The following is a 26,757-nucleotide window of genomic DNA, read 5'->3' as shown; positions in this document are numbered from 1 at the left end:
AATATGTACACTATTGACTTAACAAATTCATGGTGCAATCCTATTGTTTACTCAAAAGTAAGTCCTGCTATGTTCCTAGTAAATTTGTTTAGGATTGCAGCCTAACTTGAGGGAACAAAAATGGAGAGTATTTTGCATGCAAGGATGTTGTGAACAACCATAATACTACCCTTATTGCATGACAAATACTTTTTTAATTCTAAAAGACTGCAATTAATAGTTTTTGTTTGTTTTTTAAAAAATTGTGGTTCCCAAATAAAATGAACACAGTTGCCCCTCCTCATGCCCTCTTTTTATTCCACTGTTCGCTCAACTTAATGGCACCAGTAAATGTAGTTTACACCTTAAGCTACAGGTAAATTAATTACAGTAACTCTGAGCCGCCTCACAACAAGAGCTTACCAGTCATATATTTAATGCTATCACGTTTTAAATTAGTCCAATAAATTGAAAAACCTGTAACTTGTCAACTTTTCTGTTTCATTCTGTGTCTAATGTTGAAAGATTGCCTTTTCATTAAGGAAGCAGTAAATTAACATTTGATAGCCTGACAGCTTTCAGTGCACACAAATGTGATTCTAGCATATTTTGGTGTGCTGAATTAACAGGGCCTGCCTCAGGATTTTGGTTGTCCAAAAGCAAGAATACAATCTTAATCAGCAAAAGGCTAAGCCAGTGGGGCAGGCAGACTAAGATAGTGCTGCTGCCCACCACCACCCCCGCCAGCATGACTTGTGAGATCAAACTTAGCTGCATGCAAAATTATTGATTTTAATTTTTAAAAATTCATCTCCAAACTCTTACCATGGTTTAATAAGCAGCCAGCTTCACCAGTGTCCATTATAGTACTGCCCAGAGCCAGAGCCTTGCATGGCTTTGTCCAGCTCCTTTGGGCATCCCCATTGGGCCACTTTGCATCTCAGCCAACAATCCATGCACTACCAAAAACAACATAGAGGGTAATTCTGTAAGTTAGTTCACCACTGTGTCCATCCAAAAGGAAGATGGAACTGGCCACTGTCATTCATGTCCTCTTTACCTCCAGGTTGGACTACTATGTAGGGCTACTCTTGAAGACCACCCAGAAACCTCAGTTGGTCCAAAATGTTGCTTTCAGATTGGTAGCAAGGCCTGGCAGTGTGGGTGGCTTTTTTCAGCCGGAATTCACTGAAACTGAGTTCTGGCACCTCTTTGGTGCTTTCTAGCAGCTCTTTAGTTTGGGGCTGTGCGCCAGTGGGTGGCATGGCGCTTGGGACTGCGTAATGCGACAATCGGGTTGTTGTGGCAGTCGGGTTGGCCTTTTAAACTGTGTGTGGAAGGGGGTATTTTTATTGTTTGTTATTATGCTAGATCTTTTTGTACATTTTTTTATGTTGTAAACCACTCTGTGATCTTTGGATGAAGGGCAGTATAGATATTTAATAAACAACAGCAACAACAGCTGCCAGGTATACAGAACAAGAATGCATTTCATCATTCTGTTTTATAAGTTTCTTAAATAGTTGTCTACTTTAATTCCAGTAAATTTGGGGCATTGTACAGTGGTACCTCGCAAGACGAATGCCTCGCAAGACAAAAAACTCGCTAGACGAAAGGTTTTTTCGTCCGCGATTTGCCTCGCAAGACGAATTTCCCTATGGGCTTGCTTCGCAAGACGAAAACGTCTTGCGACTTTGTTAAGCCATTTAAACCGTGCTTCGCAAGACGGAAAATTCGCTAGACGGCAAAAATTGCGGAACGAATTAATTTCGTCTTGCAGGGCACCACTGTAATTCTCTCTGTCTTGATATTATGACAAATTAAGGCTTTGGCTTTTCTTTCTTACAAACAGGTGCTGCTAACTACAACAGGTTTTATGTTTTCTGCAAAAGTTTCTGCCAAGCTGTGAAACCTGGAAAGCTTCGGGTCCGCTGCAAAACTTGCAAACAAGGGACACTGACTCTGGCAAGGGTAGGCAAGCATTTGTATATTTTTCAAAAGCATATGGAGAACTTTGAAGTGATTGGCTAGTAAATATTGTGAAGAAACTCTGAATTTGGTGCATATAATGTTTTGTCTATCATTTGTCTATTTATAACATCCTTCCTAGGGAGGTCCTCCTGGTGCCTTTGTTTTTAGTGTTCATTAGCGAGCAAAACTCTTTCTAAACTCTTTCTTGTGCTCTTGTCCGATTCAGTTAGCTTGTTCAGCTCTGGTTGATGATTGTTCAGTTTCTCATATTTTGTTTCCAGTCTTTGTGATGAGTTTTATTTCCTTTTATTGCTTCTATGTTGTGATTTGGACTGTTGTTGTTTTATTGTAAGCTCCTCTAACCATTTCTTGGTAGGGGGTATAAAACAATATTTTAATGACAACAGCTCTTGTGGAGGTGGTGCTTCCAAGAAAATATAAAGGGATTTGTGATCATATAGCATACAATAGCATCTGGGCAGGCAAGGGGGAAGGGGGCTATAAATATTTTAATAAGGACACCTCGGTGGGTTGTTCTTCCATGAAAACACAAAGAAATTTGTGATCATGCAATATGCCACAGAATCCTGGAAAACAATTAAAGTTTGAGGGTAGGTTGTATATAAGTTACAAACCAGTAATTTTAATTAGATGTTTAAATGATAAAAGTTCTTCCCTTCCACGCCTATTCCAAAAATAAATCTTACTACAATGGAATATGTGTCACAATAATGAAGAAATAGATCCTCTGAGTATGTGCACAGAGTGTATTTCCATCACCATTAAATCAACTCTAAATTTTACAACTTTCCCCTGCAGAACTGGGTTTGGGAAGCAGGGGAGTTTGTAGGCTCAAGCCTTGGCATCATTTTTCAAAATTAAGCACCACAGTGTTTTCAGAAACAATAAACATCAAAAATTTATTTAAGGCATTTTAATAGGGCTCAGCCTGATTTATGGCACACAGGTGAAGATCACCAGTGGAAAAAACCATAACCACTCTTAAGCAGAATTCAAGAACATTGCTCCTCTTCAGCCAGACCAGCTATTTGGATTTTTTAAAGACTTATTTCTGCTTGAGGAGAAAAGAGAAAACTATGTACGTGTTCATTGCAACCAGACATGGATGCCAGCAGTTTTGTAAGCAAAAGTTAGTGGTCCGAAGCACAAAAGCCTCTCAAGAACTGCTAAGAGACTTCTTTTTGGCCGAATATTCTTATACTTTCTCCTTGTCATTTTCTACCTGCTTCCAATCTTTTGCTTTTGGGGAGGGGAATGCAGCTGCCCTGCTTACTACTCCAGCAAAGGAAAAGGGAGTGGAAATCAAAATGTCTTCATTTGAAAATATTCTAAGTACAGTACAGCTCATCCAAGGTGGCTCACATAATAAAAATTCAATGTAATATCTACAAGTTATAAAACAGGACATATAATATGTAGAAGTTTGGTTTCTATGTTTGTTTTTCTAGCACAAGGAATAATATGTCACTATTTAGTGTTGATATTTCCCCTCTGAATTAACAGAACTAGAATTGCTAAAGCTCACAAACGCAGCAGGTGGGATTCAACCGCCGAGTCACATCAGTGGAAGCTTTGCACAAGCACCTCTGCCTGCTCAACCCCTCCTTCCCCCTGAAATTGGCTGTTGTAGGAGAATCCCTAGAACAGCCTGTAAGGAGAAAGGAGAGGGGATCATTCTATCCAATGAGCTGCAATGCTTGCACAGACAGAAAGATTGTAGCAGCACAAGGTTGAATTCCAACTCAGAGGCCAAAATTCAGTTCTGTACATAAAAGTAAAACTGAAAGATGCAGTCTACATTGATTTTCTGTTTCTCTCATAGCTTTCATTGACTGTTTCAACTTTTGTGTATGTTTTGGTAATTAGAGGTTTCCACAACATCCAATACATCTATAGATTTACTGCAATCCTTTGTTATTGGCCTGTTTTCATGCCTAAAACCATCTGCTCAGCAGTTTTGCAATTTGAGTATTGGCTTGGCTTACTTTGAAATTGGCATTTGATTTCTTTTTCTTTTTTGTATTGACTGTGAAGCTGATTATTCCTAAACTCTACATGTAAATATTTCCTCATAAGAAAGGGACCTTTAAAGCAGAGATGGAGGCAAATTTTATCTGGTCTTCATTTCTAAGCTAATTTGCCTGATCCACATGTCCATAATACTCAGATCAGAATATAATTTTGGATTTCATGTTCCATTTAGTTTTATGATATAGTTCTTGACTCTAAACATATACTAAAACCTATTTTACAATGTGTATTTTAGGCTAAAGTATGCTTACAGTGTGTACATTAAAATAAAATGAGAATTTAAGTACACGTATTATTATTATTATTATTATTATTATTATTATTATTATTATTATTAAAAATGTTGACAGATTAATGCGGAAACCAGGTGAAATGATCTTATGAGAACATATGAAACTGGTACAGAAGGCAGCCTTCTCCAACCTGGTGCCCTCCAGATGTTTTGGGCTTTGACCTGCCTGTGGTGGCTGGGGCTGACAGGAGTTAGAGTCCAAAACATCTGGAGGGTGCCAAGTCAAGAGTTCCCCTGAAGAAGGGATCTAGGGAGGATACAGGAAAGCACAAATTGGTTGGCTTAACGTCTGCCCTACCCCCTTGTTAAAGTGGCCTTTAGGGCAGAGCTCCTGTTCCCCACCCCTATACAATGGCAAGCCCAAAATGCCATACTCAGTTGAGTGCAGCACCTTCTTAACTGATGCTGCAGATAGTACCTTTTAAGAGCAGTGTGATGGAGGCTGTGTTGCACATGGGGTATACAATTCATTTAACTATCATCCCTGGTTCAATAAAGATTGGCAGTTTTTTGCACTACAGTCATACCTCGGGTTGAACATGCTTCAAGTTGAGCGTGTTTGAGTTGCGCTCCGTGGCAACCCGGAAGTAACGCAGCGTGTTACTTCCGGGTTTCGCCACTCGCGCATGTGCATACGTTCAAAATGACATCACGCGCATGCGCAGAAGTGGCGAAAAGTGACACGCGCGTGCGCAGACGTGCCATCGCTAGTTGTGTTTGCTTCTGGATGCGAACGAGGCTCCGGAATGGATCCCGTTCGCATCCTGAGGATTCCACTGTACATGAAAAACCTGCTAGACCTGTTTGACCAGACACGATAGGATCTTACTTATTTCATAGAATCATAGAATCATAGAATCATAGAATCATAGAGTTGGAAGAGACCACAAGGGCCATCAAGTCCAACCCCCTGCCAAGCAGGAAACACCATCAGAGCACTCCTGACATATGGTTGTCAAGCCTCTGCTTAAAGACCTCCAAAGTAGGAGACTCCACCACACTCCTTGGCAGCAAATTCCACTGTCGAACAGCTCTTACTGTCAGGAAGTTCTTCCTAATGTTTAGGTGGAATCTTCTTTCTTGTAGTTTGGATCCATTGCTCCGTGTCCGCTTCTCTGGAGCAGCAGAAAACAACCTTTCTCCCTCCTCTATGTGACATCCTTTTATATATTTGAACATGGCTATCATATCACCCCTTAACCTCCTCTTCTCCAGGCTAAACATGCCCAGCTCCCTTAGCCGTTCCTCATAAGGCATCGTTTCCAGGCCTTTGACCATTTTGGTTGCCCTCCTCTGGACACGTTCCAGTTTGTCAGTGTCCTTCTTGAATTGTGGTGCCCAGAACTGGACACAGTACTCCAGGTGTGGTCTGACCAGAGCAGAATACAGTGGCACTATTACTTCCCTTGATCTAGATGCTATACTCCTATTGATGCAGCCCAGAATTGCATTGGCTTTTTTAGCTGCCGCGTCACACTGTTGGCTCATGTCAAGTTTGTGGTCAACCAAGACTCCTAGATCCTTTTCACATGTACTGCTCTCAAGCCAGGTGTCACCCATCTTGTATTTGTGCCTCTCATTTTTTTTGCCCAAGTGCAATACTTTACATTTCTCCCTGTTAAAATTCATTTTGTTTGTTTTTGCCCAGTTCTCTAATCTGTCAAGGTCGTTTTGAAGTGTGATCCTGTCCTCTGGGGTGTTAGTCACCCCTCCCAGTTTGGTGTCATCTGCAAATTTGATCAAAGATTTGCGCCATCTTTGCCTCAAGTTTTTCTTCTTTTCTTTTTCTTGTTCTTTTTCTGGTAAGCAACATATAACACCTTCTGTGTTTTTAGCTTTTACTACTTTATCTGTAAGCCACCTTGAGTCGCAGTCTGGGGAAAAGATGGGGTATAAGTAAACATAGTAACAAGAGCAACAAAACCCCTCCAGTGTCTTGTGCTCACCTTCATGTATGTCACCACAGTACACATTTCTTGTTTCATAGGTAACATGGCAGAACATAAGCCAGCATTTGTTTCAATTATGCTCTTTTATTGGCATGAAAGTAAAACCTGTGTAAAATCCACATAAAATGTTGGGCAGCATTAACTTTCTTAGGCAACTTAATCCCTTTTGGGCTGGTAAGCTGGGAACAGACAACTTAATTGAATTGAACTTCACGAACACGCTCTTTTTCCGGCAGGAAGACTGACATTTTAAACATTCATAAGTAACCTTACTTTAAAACCCTCTTTAACTGTCATGCCTATTTGCATATTATTATTTTAAAATATGTTAGGAATGAATTTAGCATTTACAGAATGAGAGGAAAGCTAAAGAATCTATTTTTATACAAGAAAATTATTGATGACTTGAAGGCTGAATTTTATGAGTATTTCATGACTTACTGCTGTATGAGAGATTTGTTTGGAACTGGGTTTCATGATCAGGAAGCATCACTAGCAGTGCAAAGAAAGAGGCACATTAAGAGTCCTGGATTATACCAAGAAATATTGATAGCTCAAGTCTTGCCAAGAGTATCCTCAGACATGCAAAGTTAGTCCAGAAGCAGTAAGTGCAAGTGAGTTTTCCTTCTGGCTTTCAAATGTATTCTTACGTTAAAAACTGTAAAATCATTGTGGCTGGTTTGTGCACTGTGCGCATTGTGTGCTGCTCATGTAATGTGTGCTGATGCTTGTTGGTATAAAGGCTACTTGGTATGGAAAGGCCACTAGGTCCCCCCTTGTGCTCCTTGCCCTCCCTGTCTATCTTGTATATTTGTAAGAAAACAAAACAAAAATTCCTTCCAGTAGCACCTTAGAGACCAGCTAAGTTTGTTATTGGTATGAGCTTTCGTGTGCATGCACACTTCTTCAGATACACTGAAACAGAAGTCACCAGACCCTTAATATAGTGAGAGGGTGGGGAGGGGTATTACTCAGAAGGTGGTGGGAATGGGTGATTGGCTGATAGGTGTGGTAAACCTGTTGATGACTGTTAACGACTGCAATTGGTCTTCTAGGAAAAAGCAAGGGGTGAGATCGGTAAAAATAGCTTTATCATGTATAATGAGATAAGAATCAAATGTCTCTATTCAGACCAGGTCTCTCCATGGTTTTAAGTTTGGTAATAAGTTGCAATTCAGCAACTTCTCTTTCCAGTCTTATTTCTGAAATTCTTTTGTAATATGACAGCTACTTTGAGATCTTGTATAGAATGTCCTGGGAGATTGAAGTGTTCTTCTACTGGTTTCTCTGTCTTGTGATTCCTGATGTCAGATTTATATCCATTTATCCTTTGGTGTAGGGTTTGGCCTGTTTGTCCAATATAGAGGGCTGAAGGGCACTGTTGACATTTGATGGCATACAGAATGTTAATAGATATGCAATTAAATAGTCCTGAGATGGTATGTTTGATCGGACCACTAATGGTGTTGTCCAGGTGTATGTGGCAGCAAAGTTGGCATCTGGGTTTATTGCAGGCTCTGGTACCAGCGTCCATGTTAAGTCTGGTTTTTGTATTATTGTGGATGAGGAGTTGTTTAAGATTGGGTGGCTTGATAAACTTAAAAAAGGATTAAACTCTTAAAAAAAATTCAACACCATAAAACTCAATGCAAAGCATAATTTGCAAAATTGAAAATTTCCCTGCAAAGCTTGACTGAATTGTATGTTAATGCTAGGTAGAACTCCTAAAGCTGCTCATATGCTCTTTTCCAAGCCATGCAGTTGTAAATCTATACCTGACTTGCAGGTGGGTGGGAGGTTGTGATCTAAAGGCAGTTGAGCATTGTACTAGTCACAATGCTGGTGTGTAAAAAGCAGAGGCATACATGTTGTTTCATAAGTAAAAAAAAAAAACCCTCAACAATCTACAGTTGGGTAATACCTTTTTAGGATCAACCAAAATGTCACAAAAGTGTGGCAAACTATTGGGTTTTCTAAAACTCTTCATCTGGCAAGATGTTACACAAAGCAAGGGGTGAGGGAGATGGGGTGTGGGGGGGGGATGCAGTCAAATAGAAAAAAATAGGTTGACGTAGCCATTAGGTCAGTTGTGTGTTCAGTTCCAAATTAGAGACTGCAGGTTGAATAAGTTCCTACCAAGTGCTACATATAAAGGTAAAGGGAAACCTGACCATTAGGTCCAGTCGCAAATGACTCTGGGGTTGCGGCGCTCATCTCGCTTTATTGGCCGAGGGAGCCAGCGTACAGCTTCCGGGTCATGTGGCCAGCATGACTAAGCCGCTTCTGGCAAAACCAGAGCAGTGCACGGAAACACTGTTTACCTTCCTGCCAGAGCGGTACCTATTTATCTACTTGCACTTTGACTTGCTTTCAAACTGCTAGGTTGGCAGGAGCAGGGACCGAGCAATGGGAGCTAACCCTGTCGTGGGGATTCAAACCGCCGACCTTCTGATCGGCAAGCCCTAGGCTCTCTGGTTTAGACCACAGCGCCACCCGCGTCCCAGTGCTACATATAGCAGTGCCTAAATCCATTCTGACATTTGTTCAAATTTCCATCTGATATTTTCCATTCTTCTGCAACTGGTTTATCGTCTTTCTTCCATTTTACCACCCACTGGTGCAGAAATATACATTTTTTTTACATATATTGTAATGCAACAGACATGCATATCTCTGCCACCAACAAATATAACAGATAGTTCGATGTAATGTGTGCTTGTTAAACTGCAACAAATTTTTGTGATAGGGCTAGAATCTTCTATTTGTGTTGATATGTTGTCTTGATTTTATAGGGTTGTGCCCTTTGGAGTCATAATTGTGCCAAAACAATTGCTAGCTAGCAGCATGATTGTTTAGCCAAATAGTTTTTCTTAACTCAAATACAGCACCAATATGCTTTAAGAGATTTGGGGTGAGGGAAGGAATTAAACCAGAGAAGCTTATTTGTTTCAGATTTGAAAGTTTTCACATCTTTCATCAACTTGATAGAAAACGATCATTTAAGCTGCTCCTCAACATGACTTAGCCTGTGCTTATAGACTTTTCACACTTCCTTTTCAACAACACACACTGATTTGTTTCTATATAACACTATGAATTGCAGCGCCATAAACACACAGATTGGGAAAAGCTGACTTGCCTGTCACTACCATTAAAGTGTGACGAGCATCAGTAGGAATAGACTAAAGTCTTCTCAGGCATAAGTGTGCCTGTGTGAGCAGCATTGACAAATTGTTTTGCATATGATATAACAGCAAGGGTTAAATGTAAAATGAAAATGGAAGAAGAAATCCTGGGTGCTGCAGAGCAGGATATTTTGTTTATAAAGGCTGTTGCTAAAGATGCAGACCTAGGTTATCAAACTAACTGTGGGAAAGGACATAGGGATTTGATTAGTCACTGTGGGAAACAGGAACATGGATTAGATAGGCCTTTGGACTTTTATCATCAGGACTCTTCTTGTGTTTTTATGTTCCTGGAGGGAACCTGCAGGACTATGGTGGCAATACCAAGAGTGATGGAAGTTTTGAGAGAGTAACAGGGCAGCTGCAGTATAACAAGTAACGGGTCTGACTTGCTCTCTCCTTTTACCCACCCCCCCAGACCTGAAGTACTAACTTTGTAAGTACAGTGGTACCTTGGGTTAAGAACTTAATTCGTTCTGGAGGTCCGCTCTTAACCTGAAACTGTTCTTAACCTGAGGTACCACTTTAGCTAATGGGGCCTCCCACTTCCACCGCACCACCGCCGGCGCGTTTTCTGTTCTCATCCTGAAGCAAAGTTCTTAATCCGAAGTACTATTTCTGGGTTAGCGGAGTTTGTAACCTGAAGCGTCTGTAACCCGAGGTACCACTGTAACAACTTGAGGAAGTAACTGATTAATTCACAGTTCCAGTCAATGCATGATGTAGATTCTCTCGGTCTTTCTCTCTCATAAGTGTAGAACTTAGTACCATCCTATGTTAAAAAAAAAGAAGGTAAAGGACCCCTGGACAGTTAAGTCCAGGAGATTTGGAACATACAAAAGGAACAATTTGTTCACATAGCACATAGTTAAGCAATTGAATTTGCTACTGCAAGATGCACTGATTGCCAACATGGATGGCTTTAAAAGGGAACTAAACAAATTCATGGAGGATAAGACTGTCAGTGGCTACTAGTCACAATGGCTATGTTCTACCCACTGTTGGAGGCAGTATACCAGACGTGCTCTCCTCCCAGAAAACGTAATACAAAAATTAACAATGACTTAGTTTGTTTCTAAGGTCAGAGAGCTCTTCCTCCGTAGTGGAAAGCCACCAAGAACACCTGTGTGCCCTCAGCGCATTGCTACTTCAGCGCATCTTAAAAGCTGCAGTAAAACACAGGACTCAGCTATACAGCTGTAAATAGAACGTTTTAAATGTGTTGTAAAGTGCAATATACAAATGTGACACTAGATGGCATGGTGAGCTATGGAAAATTCATTTTTTTAAAAAAGCATTTTCACAGCATTTTTTATATGTGTGTAGATTCCACCACAGTCTCTAAAGTTCCAGTTACAGATAGGTAGCCGTGTTGGTCTGCCATAGTCAAAATAAAAAAATTCCTTCCAGTAGCACCTTAAAGACCAACTAAGTTAGTTCTTGGTATGAGCTTTTGTGTGCATGCACACGAAAGCTCATACCAAGAACTAACTTAGTTGGTCTTTAAGGTGCTACTGGAAGGAAGTCTCTAAAGTGTTTATGCTTAAGTGAAGTTTACATTTGTTGAGTGGTTATGAAGACCACAGTAATGGTGTCTTTATTCAGTTTGTAGAAACCAAAAAATATGAATTCACACAACCAAGTTTTGACTATAATGCAACAATTTTAGTCCAGGTGAACTCAGTGAAAGTTACCTCTGAGTAAACTAGCACCACAAAGGCCTGCCTATTTATCTATACACTCAAAACACATGGCTCTTAAAATGTAAATGAAGCACTTTTTATGTACAATAAATCTTGCAGAGTAAACTATTCAAAAATTACTCAGAAGGGAAATCATTTTTTAAGCAAGAGTTGTACATTTTTGCTTGTAATTCATTAAGTGAGTTGGGTGAGCAAGTCCTATGAATGATTTATCATATGAGGCAGCTGAGTGTAACACTTGGGTGTGAACAAAATTATATACTTAAAAATGTTTCAAAATTTGGACAAATACCAGTTCTTTCAGGCAAAGAGAGAGGGGAGAAAAATGCATTTAGTATTTCACCAGATCATAACATACTGTGAAGCAAACCTTTATTGGAAGGAGCTTGGAGCAAGTTTCTCTATGCTAGGTGAAAACTGTCAAAATGGAAGAGGAGAAAAATTAAAGTAGCTAATTTACTTGCGGAATAATTTTTCAAGAAGCAAATAACATTTTGGATCCAGATGACTGGCTATATAAATAAAATATTTTTTTTTAATAAATGCACAGCCAAGAACAATGATGTGTTGCCTTTTTCTCGTGACTGTCTGAAGAGCGTGCTACCAATGTTTAAGATCATAGTTCCTAAGCTCACCAGTTTCACTGATAGTTAACTTCTAAAGGAATACTTCGTTCTATTCTGAGGGAGGAAATAAGTAGCATTTGTATTTTTATACTGTAAGTTAGTGTGCTGAGTGCTCAAAACGCCAGCCAAAAATCTGCAGCCACCATCTTCTGCTGGAGTCTAGGGTTACTAGACTCGTGCCTTTAGTGGCTACCTTTAATATACAGAAAAGTAGCATATTGTGCTTTCCCCATCATTTACTCTCCATGCTAAGCTGAGTTTCACTTCTCTGATTGTAGGGACCTGTCAGAGTGGACCATATCATGAGCCATTTGAAGGCTGTCTGCCTCTTTATGATAGATGCAGTCAACACCACCAGCCACTGATATGGCCTCTCCTCTCCTGTTTCCTTCAGAAGCCATTCCGGGATACCAATGAGAGGCTTACTCACAAGGCAGCATCAGGCAGCTCATGAGCCAGCTGAAGGGCTCACAGAGGAAATGGGTTTAATAACCCTGGACAACCTGAGAGAGTACATGAAGTTTCAAAAGAAGGATAAGGTTGTGAATGGCAACTAGTCTTGAAGGCTGGGCTCTACCTCTACTATGGGAGGCAGTAGGAATACCAGTTACAGGGAATAAGAAATGTGGAGAGTGCTGTTGCGCTCTGGTCCTGCTTGCACACTTTCCATAGACATTTTGTTGGCCACTGTGAGAACAGGATGCTAGGCTAGTTGAATCTTTGGTCTGATCCAGCAGGACTCTGATTATGTTCTTATGCAAGCCTCTGGATCACCTGAAGATACTATGACGGAGTCACCCCCAGAATCTAAAGAAAGATCTGCATCCTCAGGCTGGTATGGAAGGGAGCTGATGCCCCTCCCAGTCAGATGGCCTGTGAGTCATCTGAAAGTGAGCCTTGTGCGTATCTCTGTTTAATAACCCAAGTCTGAATACTGCCAAAGTTGTTTCTTTAGAAAGTTTACTTATGACAGTTGCTGCCGAGGTTCATATGTCCCTGGGCAAACTAATCGCCTAATTTGTTTGCTTCATTAAAGTAAAGACAGATTGATGTTTCATTGGCAATATTCCCTAGATGGTTCTGGACACTGAAAATCTATGATGTAATGGGGAAAAGGGGAACCAGCATTTTAATTATGAATGTAATTGCATTATAGAACAGGAGGTGGTCTATGTTTTAAGTAACAGTGGGGCTAAAATTAAAAATAAGCACACTGTTTACTTAAAGAGCAGTTTGCATTAATTCCAGTTAATCAGTGCAAAAGCATATGAGCATCTCTTGTCATGTGTTGCTGGCCTTAGGCAAATAGCCAGTCATTTTGAGAGGTTTTTGAAAGGTTGTTTTGCTCGATGATTGTCAGGGCCTGAGGGACAATCTAGCCTGAGATGGAAAAACCCAGTAAATTACATGGCATAGTTGTTTGGAAGGGATGAATCATGTTTCATTTTAAAATCCTCTTTAGAAGCTTCACCCACACAGAGGTATTGATATCAAACTAGAGCTCACAGTTTCACCTGGGGCTGATTTAATAAGTTTGTATGGGACAAAGTTTGGGTCCAGACAAATTAAACTTAGAACTTTTAAACCTTTTGGTTCTGTAAGTTAATGAATGAATACATATGCTTAGGACAGAGGTTCTCCAAAGACATTGGGGGGGGGGTAACTAATACAAATGCAGCTCAAACCAGAAGCTATTAGAGCCACTCAGAGTGATTCATAGGGTTATCTTTCAGTCATAGTACCTGTAAAGCACCTGCCATGATTCTGGCTTTGGAATTACGAACCTCTTTCCTGTATCATTCGCCATTCTGGGTAGAATCATCTCCAATATAATCTTGTATTAGTTATTAACTTTATTTCCCAAATTAATTTCATAATCATCTTTCTTATTCAGCTGTAACTTGCCAATTTTTACAATTTGCTGTAGTAAATAACCTGCAATTCGTTATTTTTATTTTCTAGTAGCCTATATGCTTTAAAATTTTACAGATTTTGTTATGTACATAGAAGTGATGTGTGTGTGTGTAGGTTGGGGAGGGAATAATGGCAAAGACTCAAGGGGCCTGCCATTAGGTATCCAAATGAACACACAAAGGTCAGGAGTGGAGCCTGAGGTTGCAGTGATGCCCAAATGACTTATGTTAAACTTTAACCTGATTCTGATGGTCCAGCTTTTGGCTATTTACGTATTGCAGCATTGAGCTGAGTGATACAGAATGTGTACACTGTGCCACCACCATTGGGGGCCATGGGGGTGCTTCCTGTTCACACACTCAGAAGGTAACGTTGAGCTTCTGTTCCAGTTGTATGAACATGACACACCAAGGGCCCTCACCAGGGGCCAATCATATTGGACCTGAGAGGACAGGCACAGGTGAAGACCTGGCAGAAGCCAGCTGCACCTCCTCCCTATAAAAGGGAATGGTGCCCAGCCTCTGGCCCTTCTTCAAGCCGGATTTCCTACCATCAGTCATTCTGCCCTGGAGTGAGAGGGTTACAACATTCATGGACCTTGCTATGGAATACTCAGTCACTATATTCAGGATCATATTCCCTCCAGACTAATTGGCCTGCCTGTAGGTTTTCACCTGCCTTATAGCAATGGTCACAATTGGTGGTTGAGACATTGGTTCTGGATCTTAACATCAGGGTACCCAGTTAAAGGGGTCTAGGAAGGGGTATTGCTTTCCAGAAGCCCATGTGGGGACAGATGGGCCATAGCACCCCCTTGGAGAGATGGCCCTGGAGGGAGCATCACATTCAATGTATGTTGGTGGGGGCGACCTTTAGTCTAGTGTTGACTATCCATTGTCAACCAGCAGGTGGGTTGATTGATCTTGGATACATACCCAATGCTTTCGCTAAAACTGGTTTACATCTGTAATCAATAAAGCTGTGGCCTATTTCATCCTAATACCGTTGTTCAGTGTCTCATTTAACATGATTCGTCCCCTGCTTCAGACGGCGCGCTTCTCGTAATTAGGCACACAATGAGCTGTTTGGGTTAGAAAAACTAGCAATAAATAAATGAAAGCAGCTTCAATGTGGTGCCCTTGAAATAGGTAAGTTTTTCTCTTACCTTGAATTTGCTTGTAACTTTTGACCTCATGATAGTTTCTCACAAGCATTCACAAATACTCAGTTGGTGTTACAGCAATGTAGACCTGTTGTACCCTGTTTGTACAGTCAAGCTAATTAAAAGGAATCCAAGAAAATAATTGCTTCAGTTATGTCCAGAAATGGCCAAGGCTCCAAGCAGTTTATTTGCGTTGCTGTTTCTTGAAACAGCAAAGAACCAAAAAACTGGTTCGTGACTTTTTCAGTCCCTGAGTATAGAATAGAATACTTTCCCACGTATTATCAGGTATATTAGCATCAACTTTATTTAATAAATTAAAACTTAAGGCCACAATTCTGAAAACAACTTATAACCTTTCCCTCCTCCTTGCCCTTCTTCCATTGAAGTTAGTGACACAGTGACAGGGAAAAAGTAACATTTGTGGTAGCTCTTGTCCATTTTTGTGTCCTCAGGCTAGAAACCTTGATATTTGTGGGCACCCATCTGTCTCGGGAGACTATGGAAAAGTCCACCTTTGGGGGTAAAGTCAAACTGTTAAAGAGTTACAGTGCCTGTTGAGGCTATAGAGACCAATATGGGAGAGACATGCTTTATTGCAGGTAGGGCAGATGAAGGCACCCAGTTTTTCTGCTACAAGTGCACCATGGTGTTTCTTCTCTCTGCGTTCCTCCCAGCATTTGTTCCTTCCCTGGTTGCTTATGAGGAACGGCTAAGGGAGCTGGGCATGTTTAGCCTGGAGAAGAGGAGGTTAAGGGGTGATATGATAGCCATGTTCAAATATATAAAAGGATGTCACATAGAGGAGGGAGAAAGGTTGTTTTCTGCTGCTCCAGAGAAGCGGACACGGAGCAATGGATCCAAACTACAAGAAAGAAGAGGAGTTTGGGTTTGATATCCCGCTTTATCACTACCCGAATTAGTCTCAAAGCGGCTAACATTCTCCTTTCCCTTCCTCCCCCACAACAAACACTCTGTGAGGTGAGTGGGGCTGCGAGGCTTCAAAGAAGTGTGACTGGCCCAAGGTCACCCAGCAGCTGCAGGTGGAGGAGCGGAGACGCGAACCCGGTTCACCAGATTAGAGTCTACCGCTCTTAACCACTGCACCACACTGGCTCTCGGAGGCGTCTTAAATTCGCTGAGGCCGGGCCAATTCCCCAACCCGCAACCCCCTCAGCCTCCGCCGCCACGGGCAGAGCACGGGCAGAAGATTCCACCTAAACATTAGGAAGAACTTCCTGACAGTAAGAGCTGTTCGACAGTGGAATTTGCTGCCAAGGAGTGTGGTGGAGTCTCCTACTTTGGAGGTCTTTAAGCAGAGGCTTGACAACCATATGTCAGGAGTGCTCTGATGGTGTTTCCTGCTTGGCAGGGGGTTGGACTCGATGGCCCTTGTGGTCTCTTCCAACTCTATGATTCTATGATTCTATGCTGCTGTGGATACACAACCTGTCTTCAGGCACTGTAATTGTTTGCAAGGGATTCCCATATAGCGAAGGTTAAAGCTTGATATATGCACAGGTACACATTACAAAAAATGAAGAGACGATTCTTAGCACTCTCTCTCTTTCCCTTTCTGTATGTGTGTATGGCTATATCTGGGAGGGTTCAGTTTGTTTTGCAGGGTTTAAAACTGAAATTGCGGTTGCTTCAATGCTGTCACCATAGTTGAGCTTCAAGAATGAACAACTTTACCTTCCAAATGAACATCTTGTACAAAAATATACGGAGTGTTATGGTGACTGTGTTTGACCTAAAAACAAAGCCCATATGGATTTGCTCATTTTCAAGTGCAGATTGTTGAGGCTGCAAGTCTCTCACTTAGTCACAGTCTCTCTCTCTCTCTCCCCCCCACGCCCCCTCCATCTGACCATATGGTTGCCAAACCTAGTGGTAGAATGGGAAAGAAGTAAATATAATACAGCCCAAAAAGAGACTTGGGAATTGGAGAGTATTTTCATTTTCCTCTCTGTTTCACAAGTGCTTTATCTCCAGGTAGTCTAAATTAATCTTGATGGGGTTAAGAAATAATCAAAATGTTTTAAAGTGTGAAAGAACTAACATGTTGAGATGTAGCTATACAAGCTTTTCATGTAACAATTGGATCAATTCAGTTTTCTTCCATGTATTAATAATGAAACCTGTGAAATTGTTTTCAGTAAAACATATAATTTACAAGAATATCTGACTTTGATCCAAGGGCAGTTCTCAACAGCAAATTAACCACTCTACAGAATCTTCACCTATGTGTAATACACATTTGTTTCTGTCAAAGAGCACCTGCTTATCTGGGGTCTAGGAATGGAACTAAGGAGCAGAAGGAACAGGCATTTTGTTTAATGATGCCTTTTAGCAGTAGAATAAACATAAATTATTCCCAACTTTTGATGGTGCATTTGTAACATTTACTCCCTTGATCTTTTGTTATTTGAATGTGTTACTTATAACTCGTTATCCCTGTGCTCCTCTTTGCATAGTTTCAGCCTGCATATGCACAGACTACATATAGGAATAATTCTGGGGCAAGCGATAGCAACAAGGAGCAAAGGGAGTCTATGCAGTTTACTCATGAGTAAATTCTCTCCAGTGTTCTCATACCAAACAGCAGCTTGAAAAACTAAGATGAGATGTATAATTGTGAGCAATATTTCTTCAAAAATATGTATTACAGCCTGATGTTTCAAGTAGTAGGCAAATGTGCCGCCTACACATGAGCAAATCAACTTGTTTCTGCTGTTCAACTGAAGCTATTGATGCAACTTGATTAATTGTTTCTACCTGTTGTCCAGCTTTACATATATGGACTCTCCTAGAGGAAGCTGCTTTTCCTTCTGAGGTCAGGAATAGGCTTCCCCTCCTCACTATGTCAGGAGACTCCCCAGGTTTTACACTATCTTTCTACCCTTACCCAGATTTTCCTTGGAGATTCTTTGAGTATTTCTGATTCCTGGTACATGTATGTCTTCCTTCAGATGGGCTGCATATGCGAATGATGGATGGATGCTTCTTTGATGCAGAACTTTATTTATTTTTTATTTTTTTACAGCCAAGAAAAAAAGTCCATTCTTTCTTAAGTACCGTATTTTTCGCTCTATTGGACGCACCGGACCACAGGACGCACCTAGTTTTTAGAGGGGGAAATCAAGGAAAAAAATATTATCCCTCCCCCCAGCCACAAAGAGCAACGGACAGGCTGTGCGCAGCCTGTCTGCTTCTCCCAGAGCTTCTTGGGGCTGCGGGGGAAGCCCGGGTTCCCCCACCAGCCCCAAAGAGCAAAGAAGCCAAGACAGCGCACGGGATCCATAGCCGCGCAACCTCTCCAGCCAGGAGCTAAACCTCTCCAGCGCGGCTAAAGAAGAAGACAAGGCAGTCCAGGGCAGGCACCCACTGCCCTGGCTTCCTCTTTAGCCTTGCACAGCATCTTTAGTCTTGTGCAACGGGATGGATTGCGCCCGCTGTCCACCGGGGCTGGACTAGATGACTCCTGGGGTTCCCTTCCAACCTTGCAATTCTATGACCTCGGAAGGTGTTTGGGGTCTCCACCACTGGAGGCTTTTAAGCAGCGGTTGGGGGACCATCTGCCTGGCGTTCTTTAGCTGTGATTCCTACATTGTGAGGGGGCTGGGCTAGATGACCCTCAGGTGGCCCTCCCAACTCTATACAGTCCTACAGTTCTGCAGCAGGAGATCCACAGCCACTTAGAATCATAGAATCATAGAATTGGAATAGACCACAAGGGCCATCGAGTCCAACCCCCTGCCAAGCAGGAAACACCATCAGAGCACTTCACACAATGCCCACTCCCAATTTTCATCTGAGAGACATGTGGCTTCAGTGTCTAGGTAGGTACCCCCCTACTTGCCACACTTCCCCCACCTCACTTAAGCTGAGGGAATTCCTGCCCAGAGAAGCTCCCAGGTGAGGCAAGGGTTAAGATCTACCTCTGGTAGATCTCTTGCGGCTGGAGAGGCACGCAAGGCTAAAGAGGAAGCCAGGGCAGTGAACGGGATGGATCGCGCTCGCTGCCCTGGCTTCCTCCCACCACCCCCCACCCCCGGAGAGGCGCGCAAGTCCAAAGGGGAAGCCAGGCAGCGAACGGGATGGATCGCGCTCGCTGCCCTGGCTTCCCCTTTAGACATGCGAAGCCTCCCACCCCCCCCACCCCCGGAGAGGCGCGCAAGTCTAAAGGGGAAGCCAGGCAGCGAGCGCGATCCATCCCGTTCGCTGCCTGGCTTCCTCCCACCCACCACCCACCCCCGGAGAGGCGCGCAAGTCTAAAGGGGAAGCCAGGCAGCGAACGGGATGGATCGCGCTCGCTGCCCTGGCTTCCCCTTTAGACATGCGAAGCCTCCCACCCCCCCCCCCACCCCCGGAGAGGCGCGCAAGTCTAAAGGGGAAGCCAGGCAGCGAGCGCGATCCATCCCGTTCGCTGCCTGGCTTCCTCCCACCCACCCCCCACCCCCGGAGAGGCGCGCAAGTCTAAAGGGGAAGCCAGGCAGCGAACGGGATGGATCGCGCTCGCTGCCCTGGCTTCCCCTTTAGACATGCGAAGCCTCCCACCCCCCCCACCCCCGGAGAGGCGCGCAAGTCTAAAGGGGAAGCCAGGCAGCGAGCGCGATCCATCCCGTTCGCTGCCTGGCTTCCTCCCACCCACCACCCACCCCCGGAGAGGCGCGCAAGTCTAAAGGGGAAGCCAGGCAGCGAACGGGATGGATCGCGCTCGCTGCCCTGGCTTCCCCTTTAGACATGCGAAGCCTCCCACCCCCCCCCACCCCCGGAGAGGCGCGCAAGTCTAAAGGGGAAGCCAGGCAGCGAGCGCGATCCATCCCGTTCGCTGCCTGGCTTCCTCCCACCCACCCCCCACCCCCGGAGAGGCGCGCAAGTCCAAAGGGGAAGCCAGGCAGCGAACGGGATGGATCGCGCTCGCTGCCCTGGCTTCCCCTTTAGACATGCGAAGCCTCCCACCCCCCCCACCCCCGGAGAGGCGCGCAAGTCTAAAGGGGAAGCCAGGCAGCGAGCGCGATCCATCCCGTTCGCTGCCTGGCTTCCTCCCCACCCCCACCCCCGGAGAGGCGCGCAAGTCTAAAGGGGAAGCCAGGCAGCGAACGGGATGGATCGCGCTCGCTGCCCTGGCTCCTCTTTAGCCTTGCGAAGCCTCCCACCCCCACCACCCCCGCTGGAGAGGCGCGCAAGTCTAAAGAGGAAGCCAGGGCAGCGAACGGGATGCATCGCGCTCGCTGCCCTGGCTTCCTCTTTAGCCTTGCGAAGCCTCCCCCCGGCTGGAGAGGTTGTGCAAGGCTTTTCTAGAGGAGGGAGAAGGGACTGACTGGCGGCGTCAGTCCCTTCTCCCTCTTGGGGAAAAGCCCGCAAGAGCCGCGCGAAGCTTGTGTGGGGCTCTTGAGGGCTTTTCCTGCCTGCCTCCTCCCTGCATTCGCTCTATAGGACGCACAGACTTTTCCCCTTAGTTTTTAAGACGGGAAAAGTGCGTCCTATGGTGCGAAAAATACGGTAATCTTTGTGCTCATTCCAGAAACCATGATGGAACCTGAATAACTCAATCAAAACAAACACTAGCAAAGAAGTTCCAAAAAAATTAGTTTCTAGCTTCTTGGGTGTAGAATTTGTCGCCTGTCTGGGTTTACTTGGGGGATTTTTTAAAAGTTTGTTTTTTCCTCTGGTGGAGAACAAGTGGCAGATTCTATTGCACTCATCAAATGTCCTACTTCAGCTTTCACTTGTTGTTGCCAGCAGTGCTTTGCAACCTTGGGAGTGAGAGGTGAACTACTAAATAACATTCAGAGAAGTGGTAAATTATTCCTCACCAGCGTACATCTGTTAAAGGTTGCTTCTGTGCTATCTGTTCTTCTCCCCCAAGAATAAGTGTGCTGTATTCACAGCATATGCTGTCCTCTACTGCCAAGAGCTGACCATGCTAAAGTCATCCCTGAATCTGCTGCATCTGAATTGCCTAGATGACCGCTTGTGTTGAGCATTGGGTGGCTTCTGACCCAAGTAAATGATTTGCCTTCCAACTGAACAGACTTCATGCAACTTTCTATACTTAAGGCAGCATGACAACACATTACATTAATAAAATATCAGTACTTTTAATGTCACCTTTCTAAAGGATTTGAAGGTTATCAGCAAATAAATACTTCTAACATACTATGCATTGAGGACCTGCTTCCAAAACATTCTAACTAGTTATGTCCATTAATTTGTCATTGAAGCCCTTCCCCCCATTTCCCCCTCCAAAAACATACTCACCCTTCTTCTGCCCTCTATGAGATCACTCTCCCCACCACAGGCTTTACCTCAGTCCCTTCGTTTCTCTGGTCCTCAGCTCCCCTTTTCATTCTGTGCCCCACACCCACACCCCGTTTATTGCCAGCTACATGCAGGCCCTCATATCCAGCAGGTGCATCGCTAGTCAGCATCCCATGACTTGAATCTTTGTCCATTTTGTGATATTATATTCAATTAATGTTAGCAAGGGAAAGGGTAGTAAGCGACAAGCAGGCTGACTAGCAGTTATATAAGAAAATATTCCAGCAGGACCACTGATTACACTCAGATATCATGTTTTGTAACAGCATCAAGCACTCTTTCTCCCACCCACCCTGCCCAATCTGTGCCTTCTTTCTGTTTCCACCTGCCTGATATTCATGCTGCAGCTGCCCCCTCCCACCACAGCCTTACCTTTGCTGGCTCTTTTTCCTCTGCCACAGTGGCGGCGGCTAGGCTTCGGCCTTCTCACAGCCTTCTCGTTCTTGCCACAGCCACCAGAAGTGGTGTGCCTTCTTCCAGAAGTGTGCTTCTGGATGCGCTGCACCCGCTCCCAGGAATATGGCAGTGGCGGAAGTTGGCCACAACAGCAGCAAAACCTGTGGTGGAGAAGGGGGCCGTTTCATTGAATCCATGACATGCTGCTTAATTTGGAACAGTTGAGTGGTGTGCCTTTGTATGGCTGCTACTGTCACATTTTGAAATCTATCTTTGCAACCATGAGGGCTAGAAGCTTGTAAGAAAAGGGGGGGGGGAGCCACTGTTTAAACAAAAGCTCACTGTGGATCTTGAGGCCTCATGCTGTTGAATATACCTAACCTAATCCAATGAAATATGTCCCAAATAATGAAATAACTGTTTGATAAATCAGCCATTAGAGAGAATCCATCTGGTACTTTTGTCTCATCACTCCTTCAGTGCACCCTCAGTCTCTCTCCCTTTCTTCCTTCTTTGTGTGTCTAAACGAAGGCGAAACAGAAATGACTGATTCTGTTTTCTAGCTCTTCCCATTAGTTATTTATTTATGTCTGCTCTGGGGCTATGGAAGACAGTGGGAGGTATGAGAGTGATTTTGCACATCAATGTTTCAGGACAGTATCAGTATAAATGGCATTGGTATAGCAGTCTATCTTCCCATAGGCACTAATTAAAAAGCAATAAGAACCGAGAAATGTTTGTTTCCATTTCTTTGTGTCAGTATTTAATGTGCTATAGTGTTGGTTTTTTTGTCATCCTTTCCCACTTGAATATAGCCACCCATTTAAAAAGCAGCATAATTAATAAACAAAACATTTTTTTAAACAACTGCCTCATGCACACACAAGCCACTGGTGAAAGCTGCATTTTGTATTCACATTTCAGTCCAAGTAAGAAGCCAGATTCTGATGCTTTGAACTCCCATATCAGTACTGGATTCAGTGGAAGTTCTGAATCCTCAAATCAGGTGAGAGTAATAGAAAACTCTGAAAACAGAAGGCCCTTTCTCTCTGTATAGAAGATAATTAGTAAATAAACTACATGTATAATGCTAAAAAAAATTAAATGCAGATGCTGGAAGTGAATAGAGCCTTTGGGGGCAAGCTGGGAAATTAAGTGAAGGTAATTTCAGATGCCACATTTTCTAAGAGACCCACATAATGAACATGTTAATTTTTGCTGTGTCAGGCACATATCTGTGTTCTCGGTTATTCCAAGAGCAAAGATACATGACACTGCTTTTAATGCTACAGATAAGCAGGTCTAATCCTGAGCATAGGTTGGATGAGAGGCCACATAGGAACAAAATGTAAAGTGCTTCAAGCCAATTGTGGGAAGCATGGAGAACAAATGAAATCAAGCCTGGCGCCTGCAGTTGATCAAGTTGAGCACTAGCCAAGGGTGGCAGTTGCTAGGAAGGCCTGATCTGCCCATACCACAATTCACTACCCTCCTCACCTGGATGCTTTTAAAAAGTGAGAGGCAGTGCCACTTATAATAGTGGGCTACAACAATTAAAACTCAGTTTTGAATTGGATCCAGCTGAGCTCCCATTGGCAGTGGTTGCATCCCATTTTAAATTACCCAAAATGTAGTGCCCCGGCCCACAGATCTGTTGAACTTACGATTCATTTAATAGATCTGTATTCCAGGTAGGACTGCAGATTAGGAGTGGTGAACTAGATCAGGCCCAAGAGCCTGATCCTTATCTCCCCCACATCCTGCAGGCCAAATTTGACAGGTGAGCAAGGACAGCTCCTCCAGCGTAGGAACCATCACACCATCTTGGGCATTGATATCTCAAGAGGTGTCTGAATGCATAGAGAACAGGCATACAGACAAATTAACTGTTTTCTAAAATATAGAATAGGCTATTGCAACTTATCAGAACTATGCTAATGCCGCTCTGGAAGCTCTGTTCCTGGTTCTCACAGACTCACCCAGTACTAGCTACTGCTGGTGAAATAGCCTTTGCTATGTTTCCTCTGTTACTTCAGTCTATAAGTCTGTTTGCTATGGCTAGGACCCTAAGATAAGTGAGCATAAGAAAAGCTTCCCCAACTCCTCTTCCCCCTACAAACCCCTGCATCCCTAAAACCTTCCCTGGTGTATTAGGGGCCTCTCTTGAACAATGTGAGATGAGGTATAGGGGGCTCCTAGCGGAGAGAAGAACTTTGGAAGCACAGAAAATTGGGTGGAGGCTACTGGTGATTTGTCCTTCTCTGGTTCAAGGATGTCCCTGGTTTAAATCTTTGCCCCTGCCACAAACCTATCAAGCCACAAACCTATCAAGCCACAAACCTATCAAGCCAGACTTCACCTTTAGAGAGAAACATGTTTACTCTCTTCAGAATAATCTAACAGACCTTTTTAAAATTTATTTACTACAATTTTCACTCTAAAATTAAAGAGGAAAATCAACTCTATAGCTCACCTATAATGATTAATGGACAAATGGAGTTAAAATAAGCTTCAGTTGCTAATAATATGGGTATTTCTCATCTCTTGCTCCCACAATATTATATAACTTAAATGCCATGCTGGTCTTGTAACATTGCTAAAAATGATCTAAACTGAACTTTCTCAGCTTCAGTGAAAGCATACCTGATGCCCATTTTTAAACTACTGAAAATTATGGAAATATTGACAGATAGATGACTATAGCACCACGAGTAACAGTCACATAATATTAACAGAGATAAAGTGGTGATGTTCATTTTAATTCACCATCTTGCCAGTTCTATTAGCACTGAAATCCTTTCATTGCTATTCTATCACTCTGTAAGCTTCTCAAATATTGCTTCAATCTCCTTTAAAAAGGAAGAAGAACTAGTGCTTGAGAAACACTATATATGGGGATATGTTGTGACAAATGTCATAAATTTTCAAGGCTTTCTAAAGTATGAAAAAAGTTGCCCATAAGCAATATTATCTGCTGTGTTTATTAAAGTGGCTTTACTTGAACATGCTGTGAAAGATGTTTATAAAATGTGAGAGAAGTTGTTTTTTGGGTGGGGTGGGGGGGATGTACAGCTTTACCTCTTCTTATTTTCCTGTCCAAATGAATTCTAAAAAAGGACTAGACATGTTCCTGCAAGACAAGAACATCAACAGCCTCTTTCCAAATATGTTTGCTATTTCAGTGCCTTAAGTATCTCCAGAATGGGACTGAGCGATAGGAAAAGAAGAGTCTCTGTTTGTGTCTGCGCTGTCTGTTTCTACAAGACTAATATGGGGTGAGCCAAAGAGAAGGGACATGGGACAGATTAGGTCTTTAGTGCTGGCTGCAGAGCTGAATTTGGCTTTCAGCATTTAAGTTAAACTAAATTTATGCTTGAAATTTTTATATCATTCCTCCCCATTTAATAAATTACAGATTGAGGTGCATTTTTAAACATCCAGGTAGCATCCATTCCATTGTGTGGATGTACCCAGCAATAGTAATGCTTTATTCCACCGTAAATGGGCTGATTTAAATTTTGTATTTTATTATGCATGTTGTCAATGTGAATTCATTTTGTGAAAGGAAAAAAAGTGCCTCCAGAGTAGAAAGCTCCACAAATCTCATTTGCTGGAAGAATGTTGTTGTTTTAAATAAAAGGTCGAACACTCTTTGTATCGGGGATGTTTCTTCAAAGTAGTCTCAAGGTGGGGTAAAAGTAAATGCTGTGCCTTCTGAATGCTGTCTCTGAAGCATTATTGGCAGGCATCATGCAGCATCGTTAAAGGCACCGTGTTCCCATGTAGCTGCAGACTGACCAGGCTGCAGATTTCATATGTGCAAACCAGATTCTAGTAGCTGAATCCAAAATTTCCCTTCCACAGACAGAAGAGTTCCTTCCACTTGTTGGTTCAAGCTATACAGGTTTGGGTAGCCTGTGCAGTGGCTTTCAACTAATTCCCTTCTAATACTTTAAGTGAATAAAGTGAAATGATCATGGTGATAATATACAGTGCAACATCCCCTGTGACATGATACACAGGCTCCCTTCCATCTCTACAATTCTATGATTCTGTGACTCTATGTAAAGTATGATTAGACATATGGCTAAGCCTGGCAACAATACAGATGCCCTCATGTGATGACCGGCATTGGCTACAGCTCTCTCTTGAGAGTATATTAAGTAAACTTGGTTTTGCCACTGGGTAATGTGTGAAATGGCATAGATTTAAGGCTAAGAGTTTTCTTCTGGAGACTTATCTCTAAGTGCTGAGTTTCCTGGAAATAATTGTTTCCTTTTGCTAGGCGCCAGCCTATTCCATAGATACCCATTGGGGATTTATAGGCAGCTTCATTTCAAGCTGTCCCTTTAGGGCTACACAATATTTTTTAGAAAGCATCTTGTGAGACCAGCTGTTTCCCATAATATCCTTGGGACTATTGACTACCTTGAAGAGACATCAGAAATTTCAGAATGCCTCGATGCCTGCCTCTCGGCTGCATGAGGCCACATGGTCCCCCTGGGGCTGCAATTATGAATGCTGCCTGGCAAACTGCTATACAGAGCATCCCTTGGAATGGTTGGGGTCCCTGGGGAGTCCTACACAGCACATTGCTCAATTGCTTTGACAGGTGTGCTTTGACTTCTGCAGCTTTTCTAAAGCATCACAGTCCTGGTCTATAAATCCTTGCTCCTTTATGCACAAAGACTGTGTTATCCTCTGATGTGTGAGTAAAGATTAGTTGAGGACTCCCAAATACTTTTATTTGTGACCCAGTGTCCATGTGACTGTTATATTGTAGGGGGAAACTGACATTTCTCAGAAAATAATTTCCTGTTTTCAAGCTCCTCTTGTTGTTGGATAAATTCAATCCCCACCCCCAGAGAATATTCAACAAAATGCCCCTCCCATTTCACTATCCATTAATTTTGGGTGCAGCCAGGAGCCCCAATAAAAACTGTTTGATGTTATTTTAATGTTATTGAAGGAAGCAGTAGATTCAGTCCTCTCTTAGACTAAATTTGGAGGCCATTTTCACTTATTCAAATTGCTCCTGTGTCAGGATGTCTTTGCTTTTTGAAGGTCTCCAAATGCTTCTTGGAGTCTTGGGGAACCTGCATATTAACCTCACTCAATTCCTGTCAGTGTCCATATACCAATTTCCTTTCTTTTGACTAGATCATACATAGGCAAACTCAGCTCCCCAGATGTTTTGGGAC

General features: G+C 42.9%; 1 protein-coding gene and 1 long non-coding RNA gene across 4 annotated transcripts in view; one reads left to right on the top strand and one right to left on the bottom strand.

The window, feature by feature from the left end:
- Nucleotides 1-26,757, top strand: part of PRKN (parkin RBR E3 ubiquitin protein ligase) — a 640,350-nt gene that overhangs the window by 221,672 nt on the left and 391,921 nt on the right. For all 3 annotated transcript variants that reach the window (XM_081187931.1, XM_081187932.1, XM_081187930.1), the window contains exon 4: nt 1,832-1,950. In XM_081187931.1, the coding sequence (XP_081044057.1) occupies nt 1,832-1,950 (119 nt within the window). The remainder of the gene's footprint in view (nt 1-1,831; nt 1,951-26,757) is intronic.
- Nucleotides 14,934-26,757, bottom strand: part of LOC308583737 — a 94,464-nt gene continuing 82,640 nt past the window's right edge. The window contains exon 3 of the long non-coding RNA XR_014006396.1: nt 14,934-14,948. This is a non-coding gene — a long non-coding RNA (uncharacterized lncRNA). The remainder of the gene's footprint in view (nt 14,949-26,757) is intronic.

This window comes from Podarcis bocagei, assembly GCF_964188305.1.
Source record: "Podarcis bocagei genome assembly, chromosome: 3".
NCBI classification, from domain to species: domain Eukaryota; kingdom Metazoa; phylum Chordata; class Lepidosauria; order Squamata; family Lacertidae; genus Podarcis; species Podarcis bocagei.
Note: the sequence above shows the minus strand (reverse complement) of the source record. Positions and strands in the feature narration are given on the sequence as shown.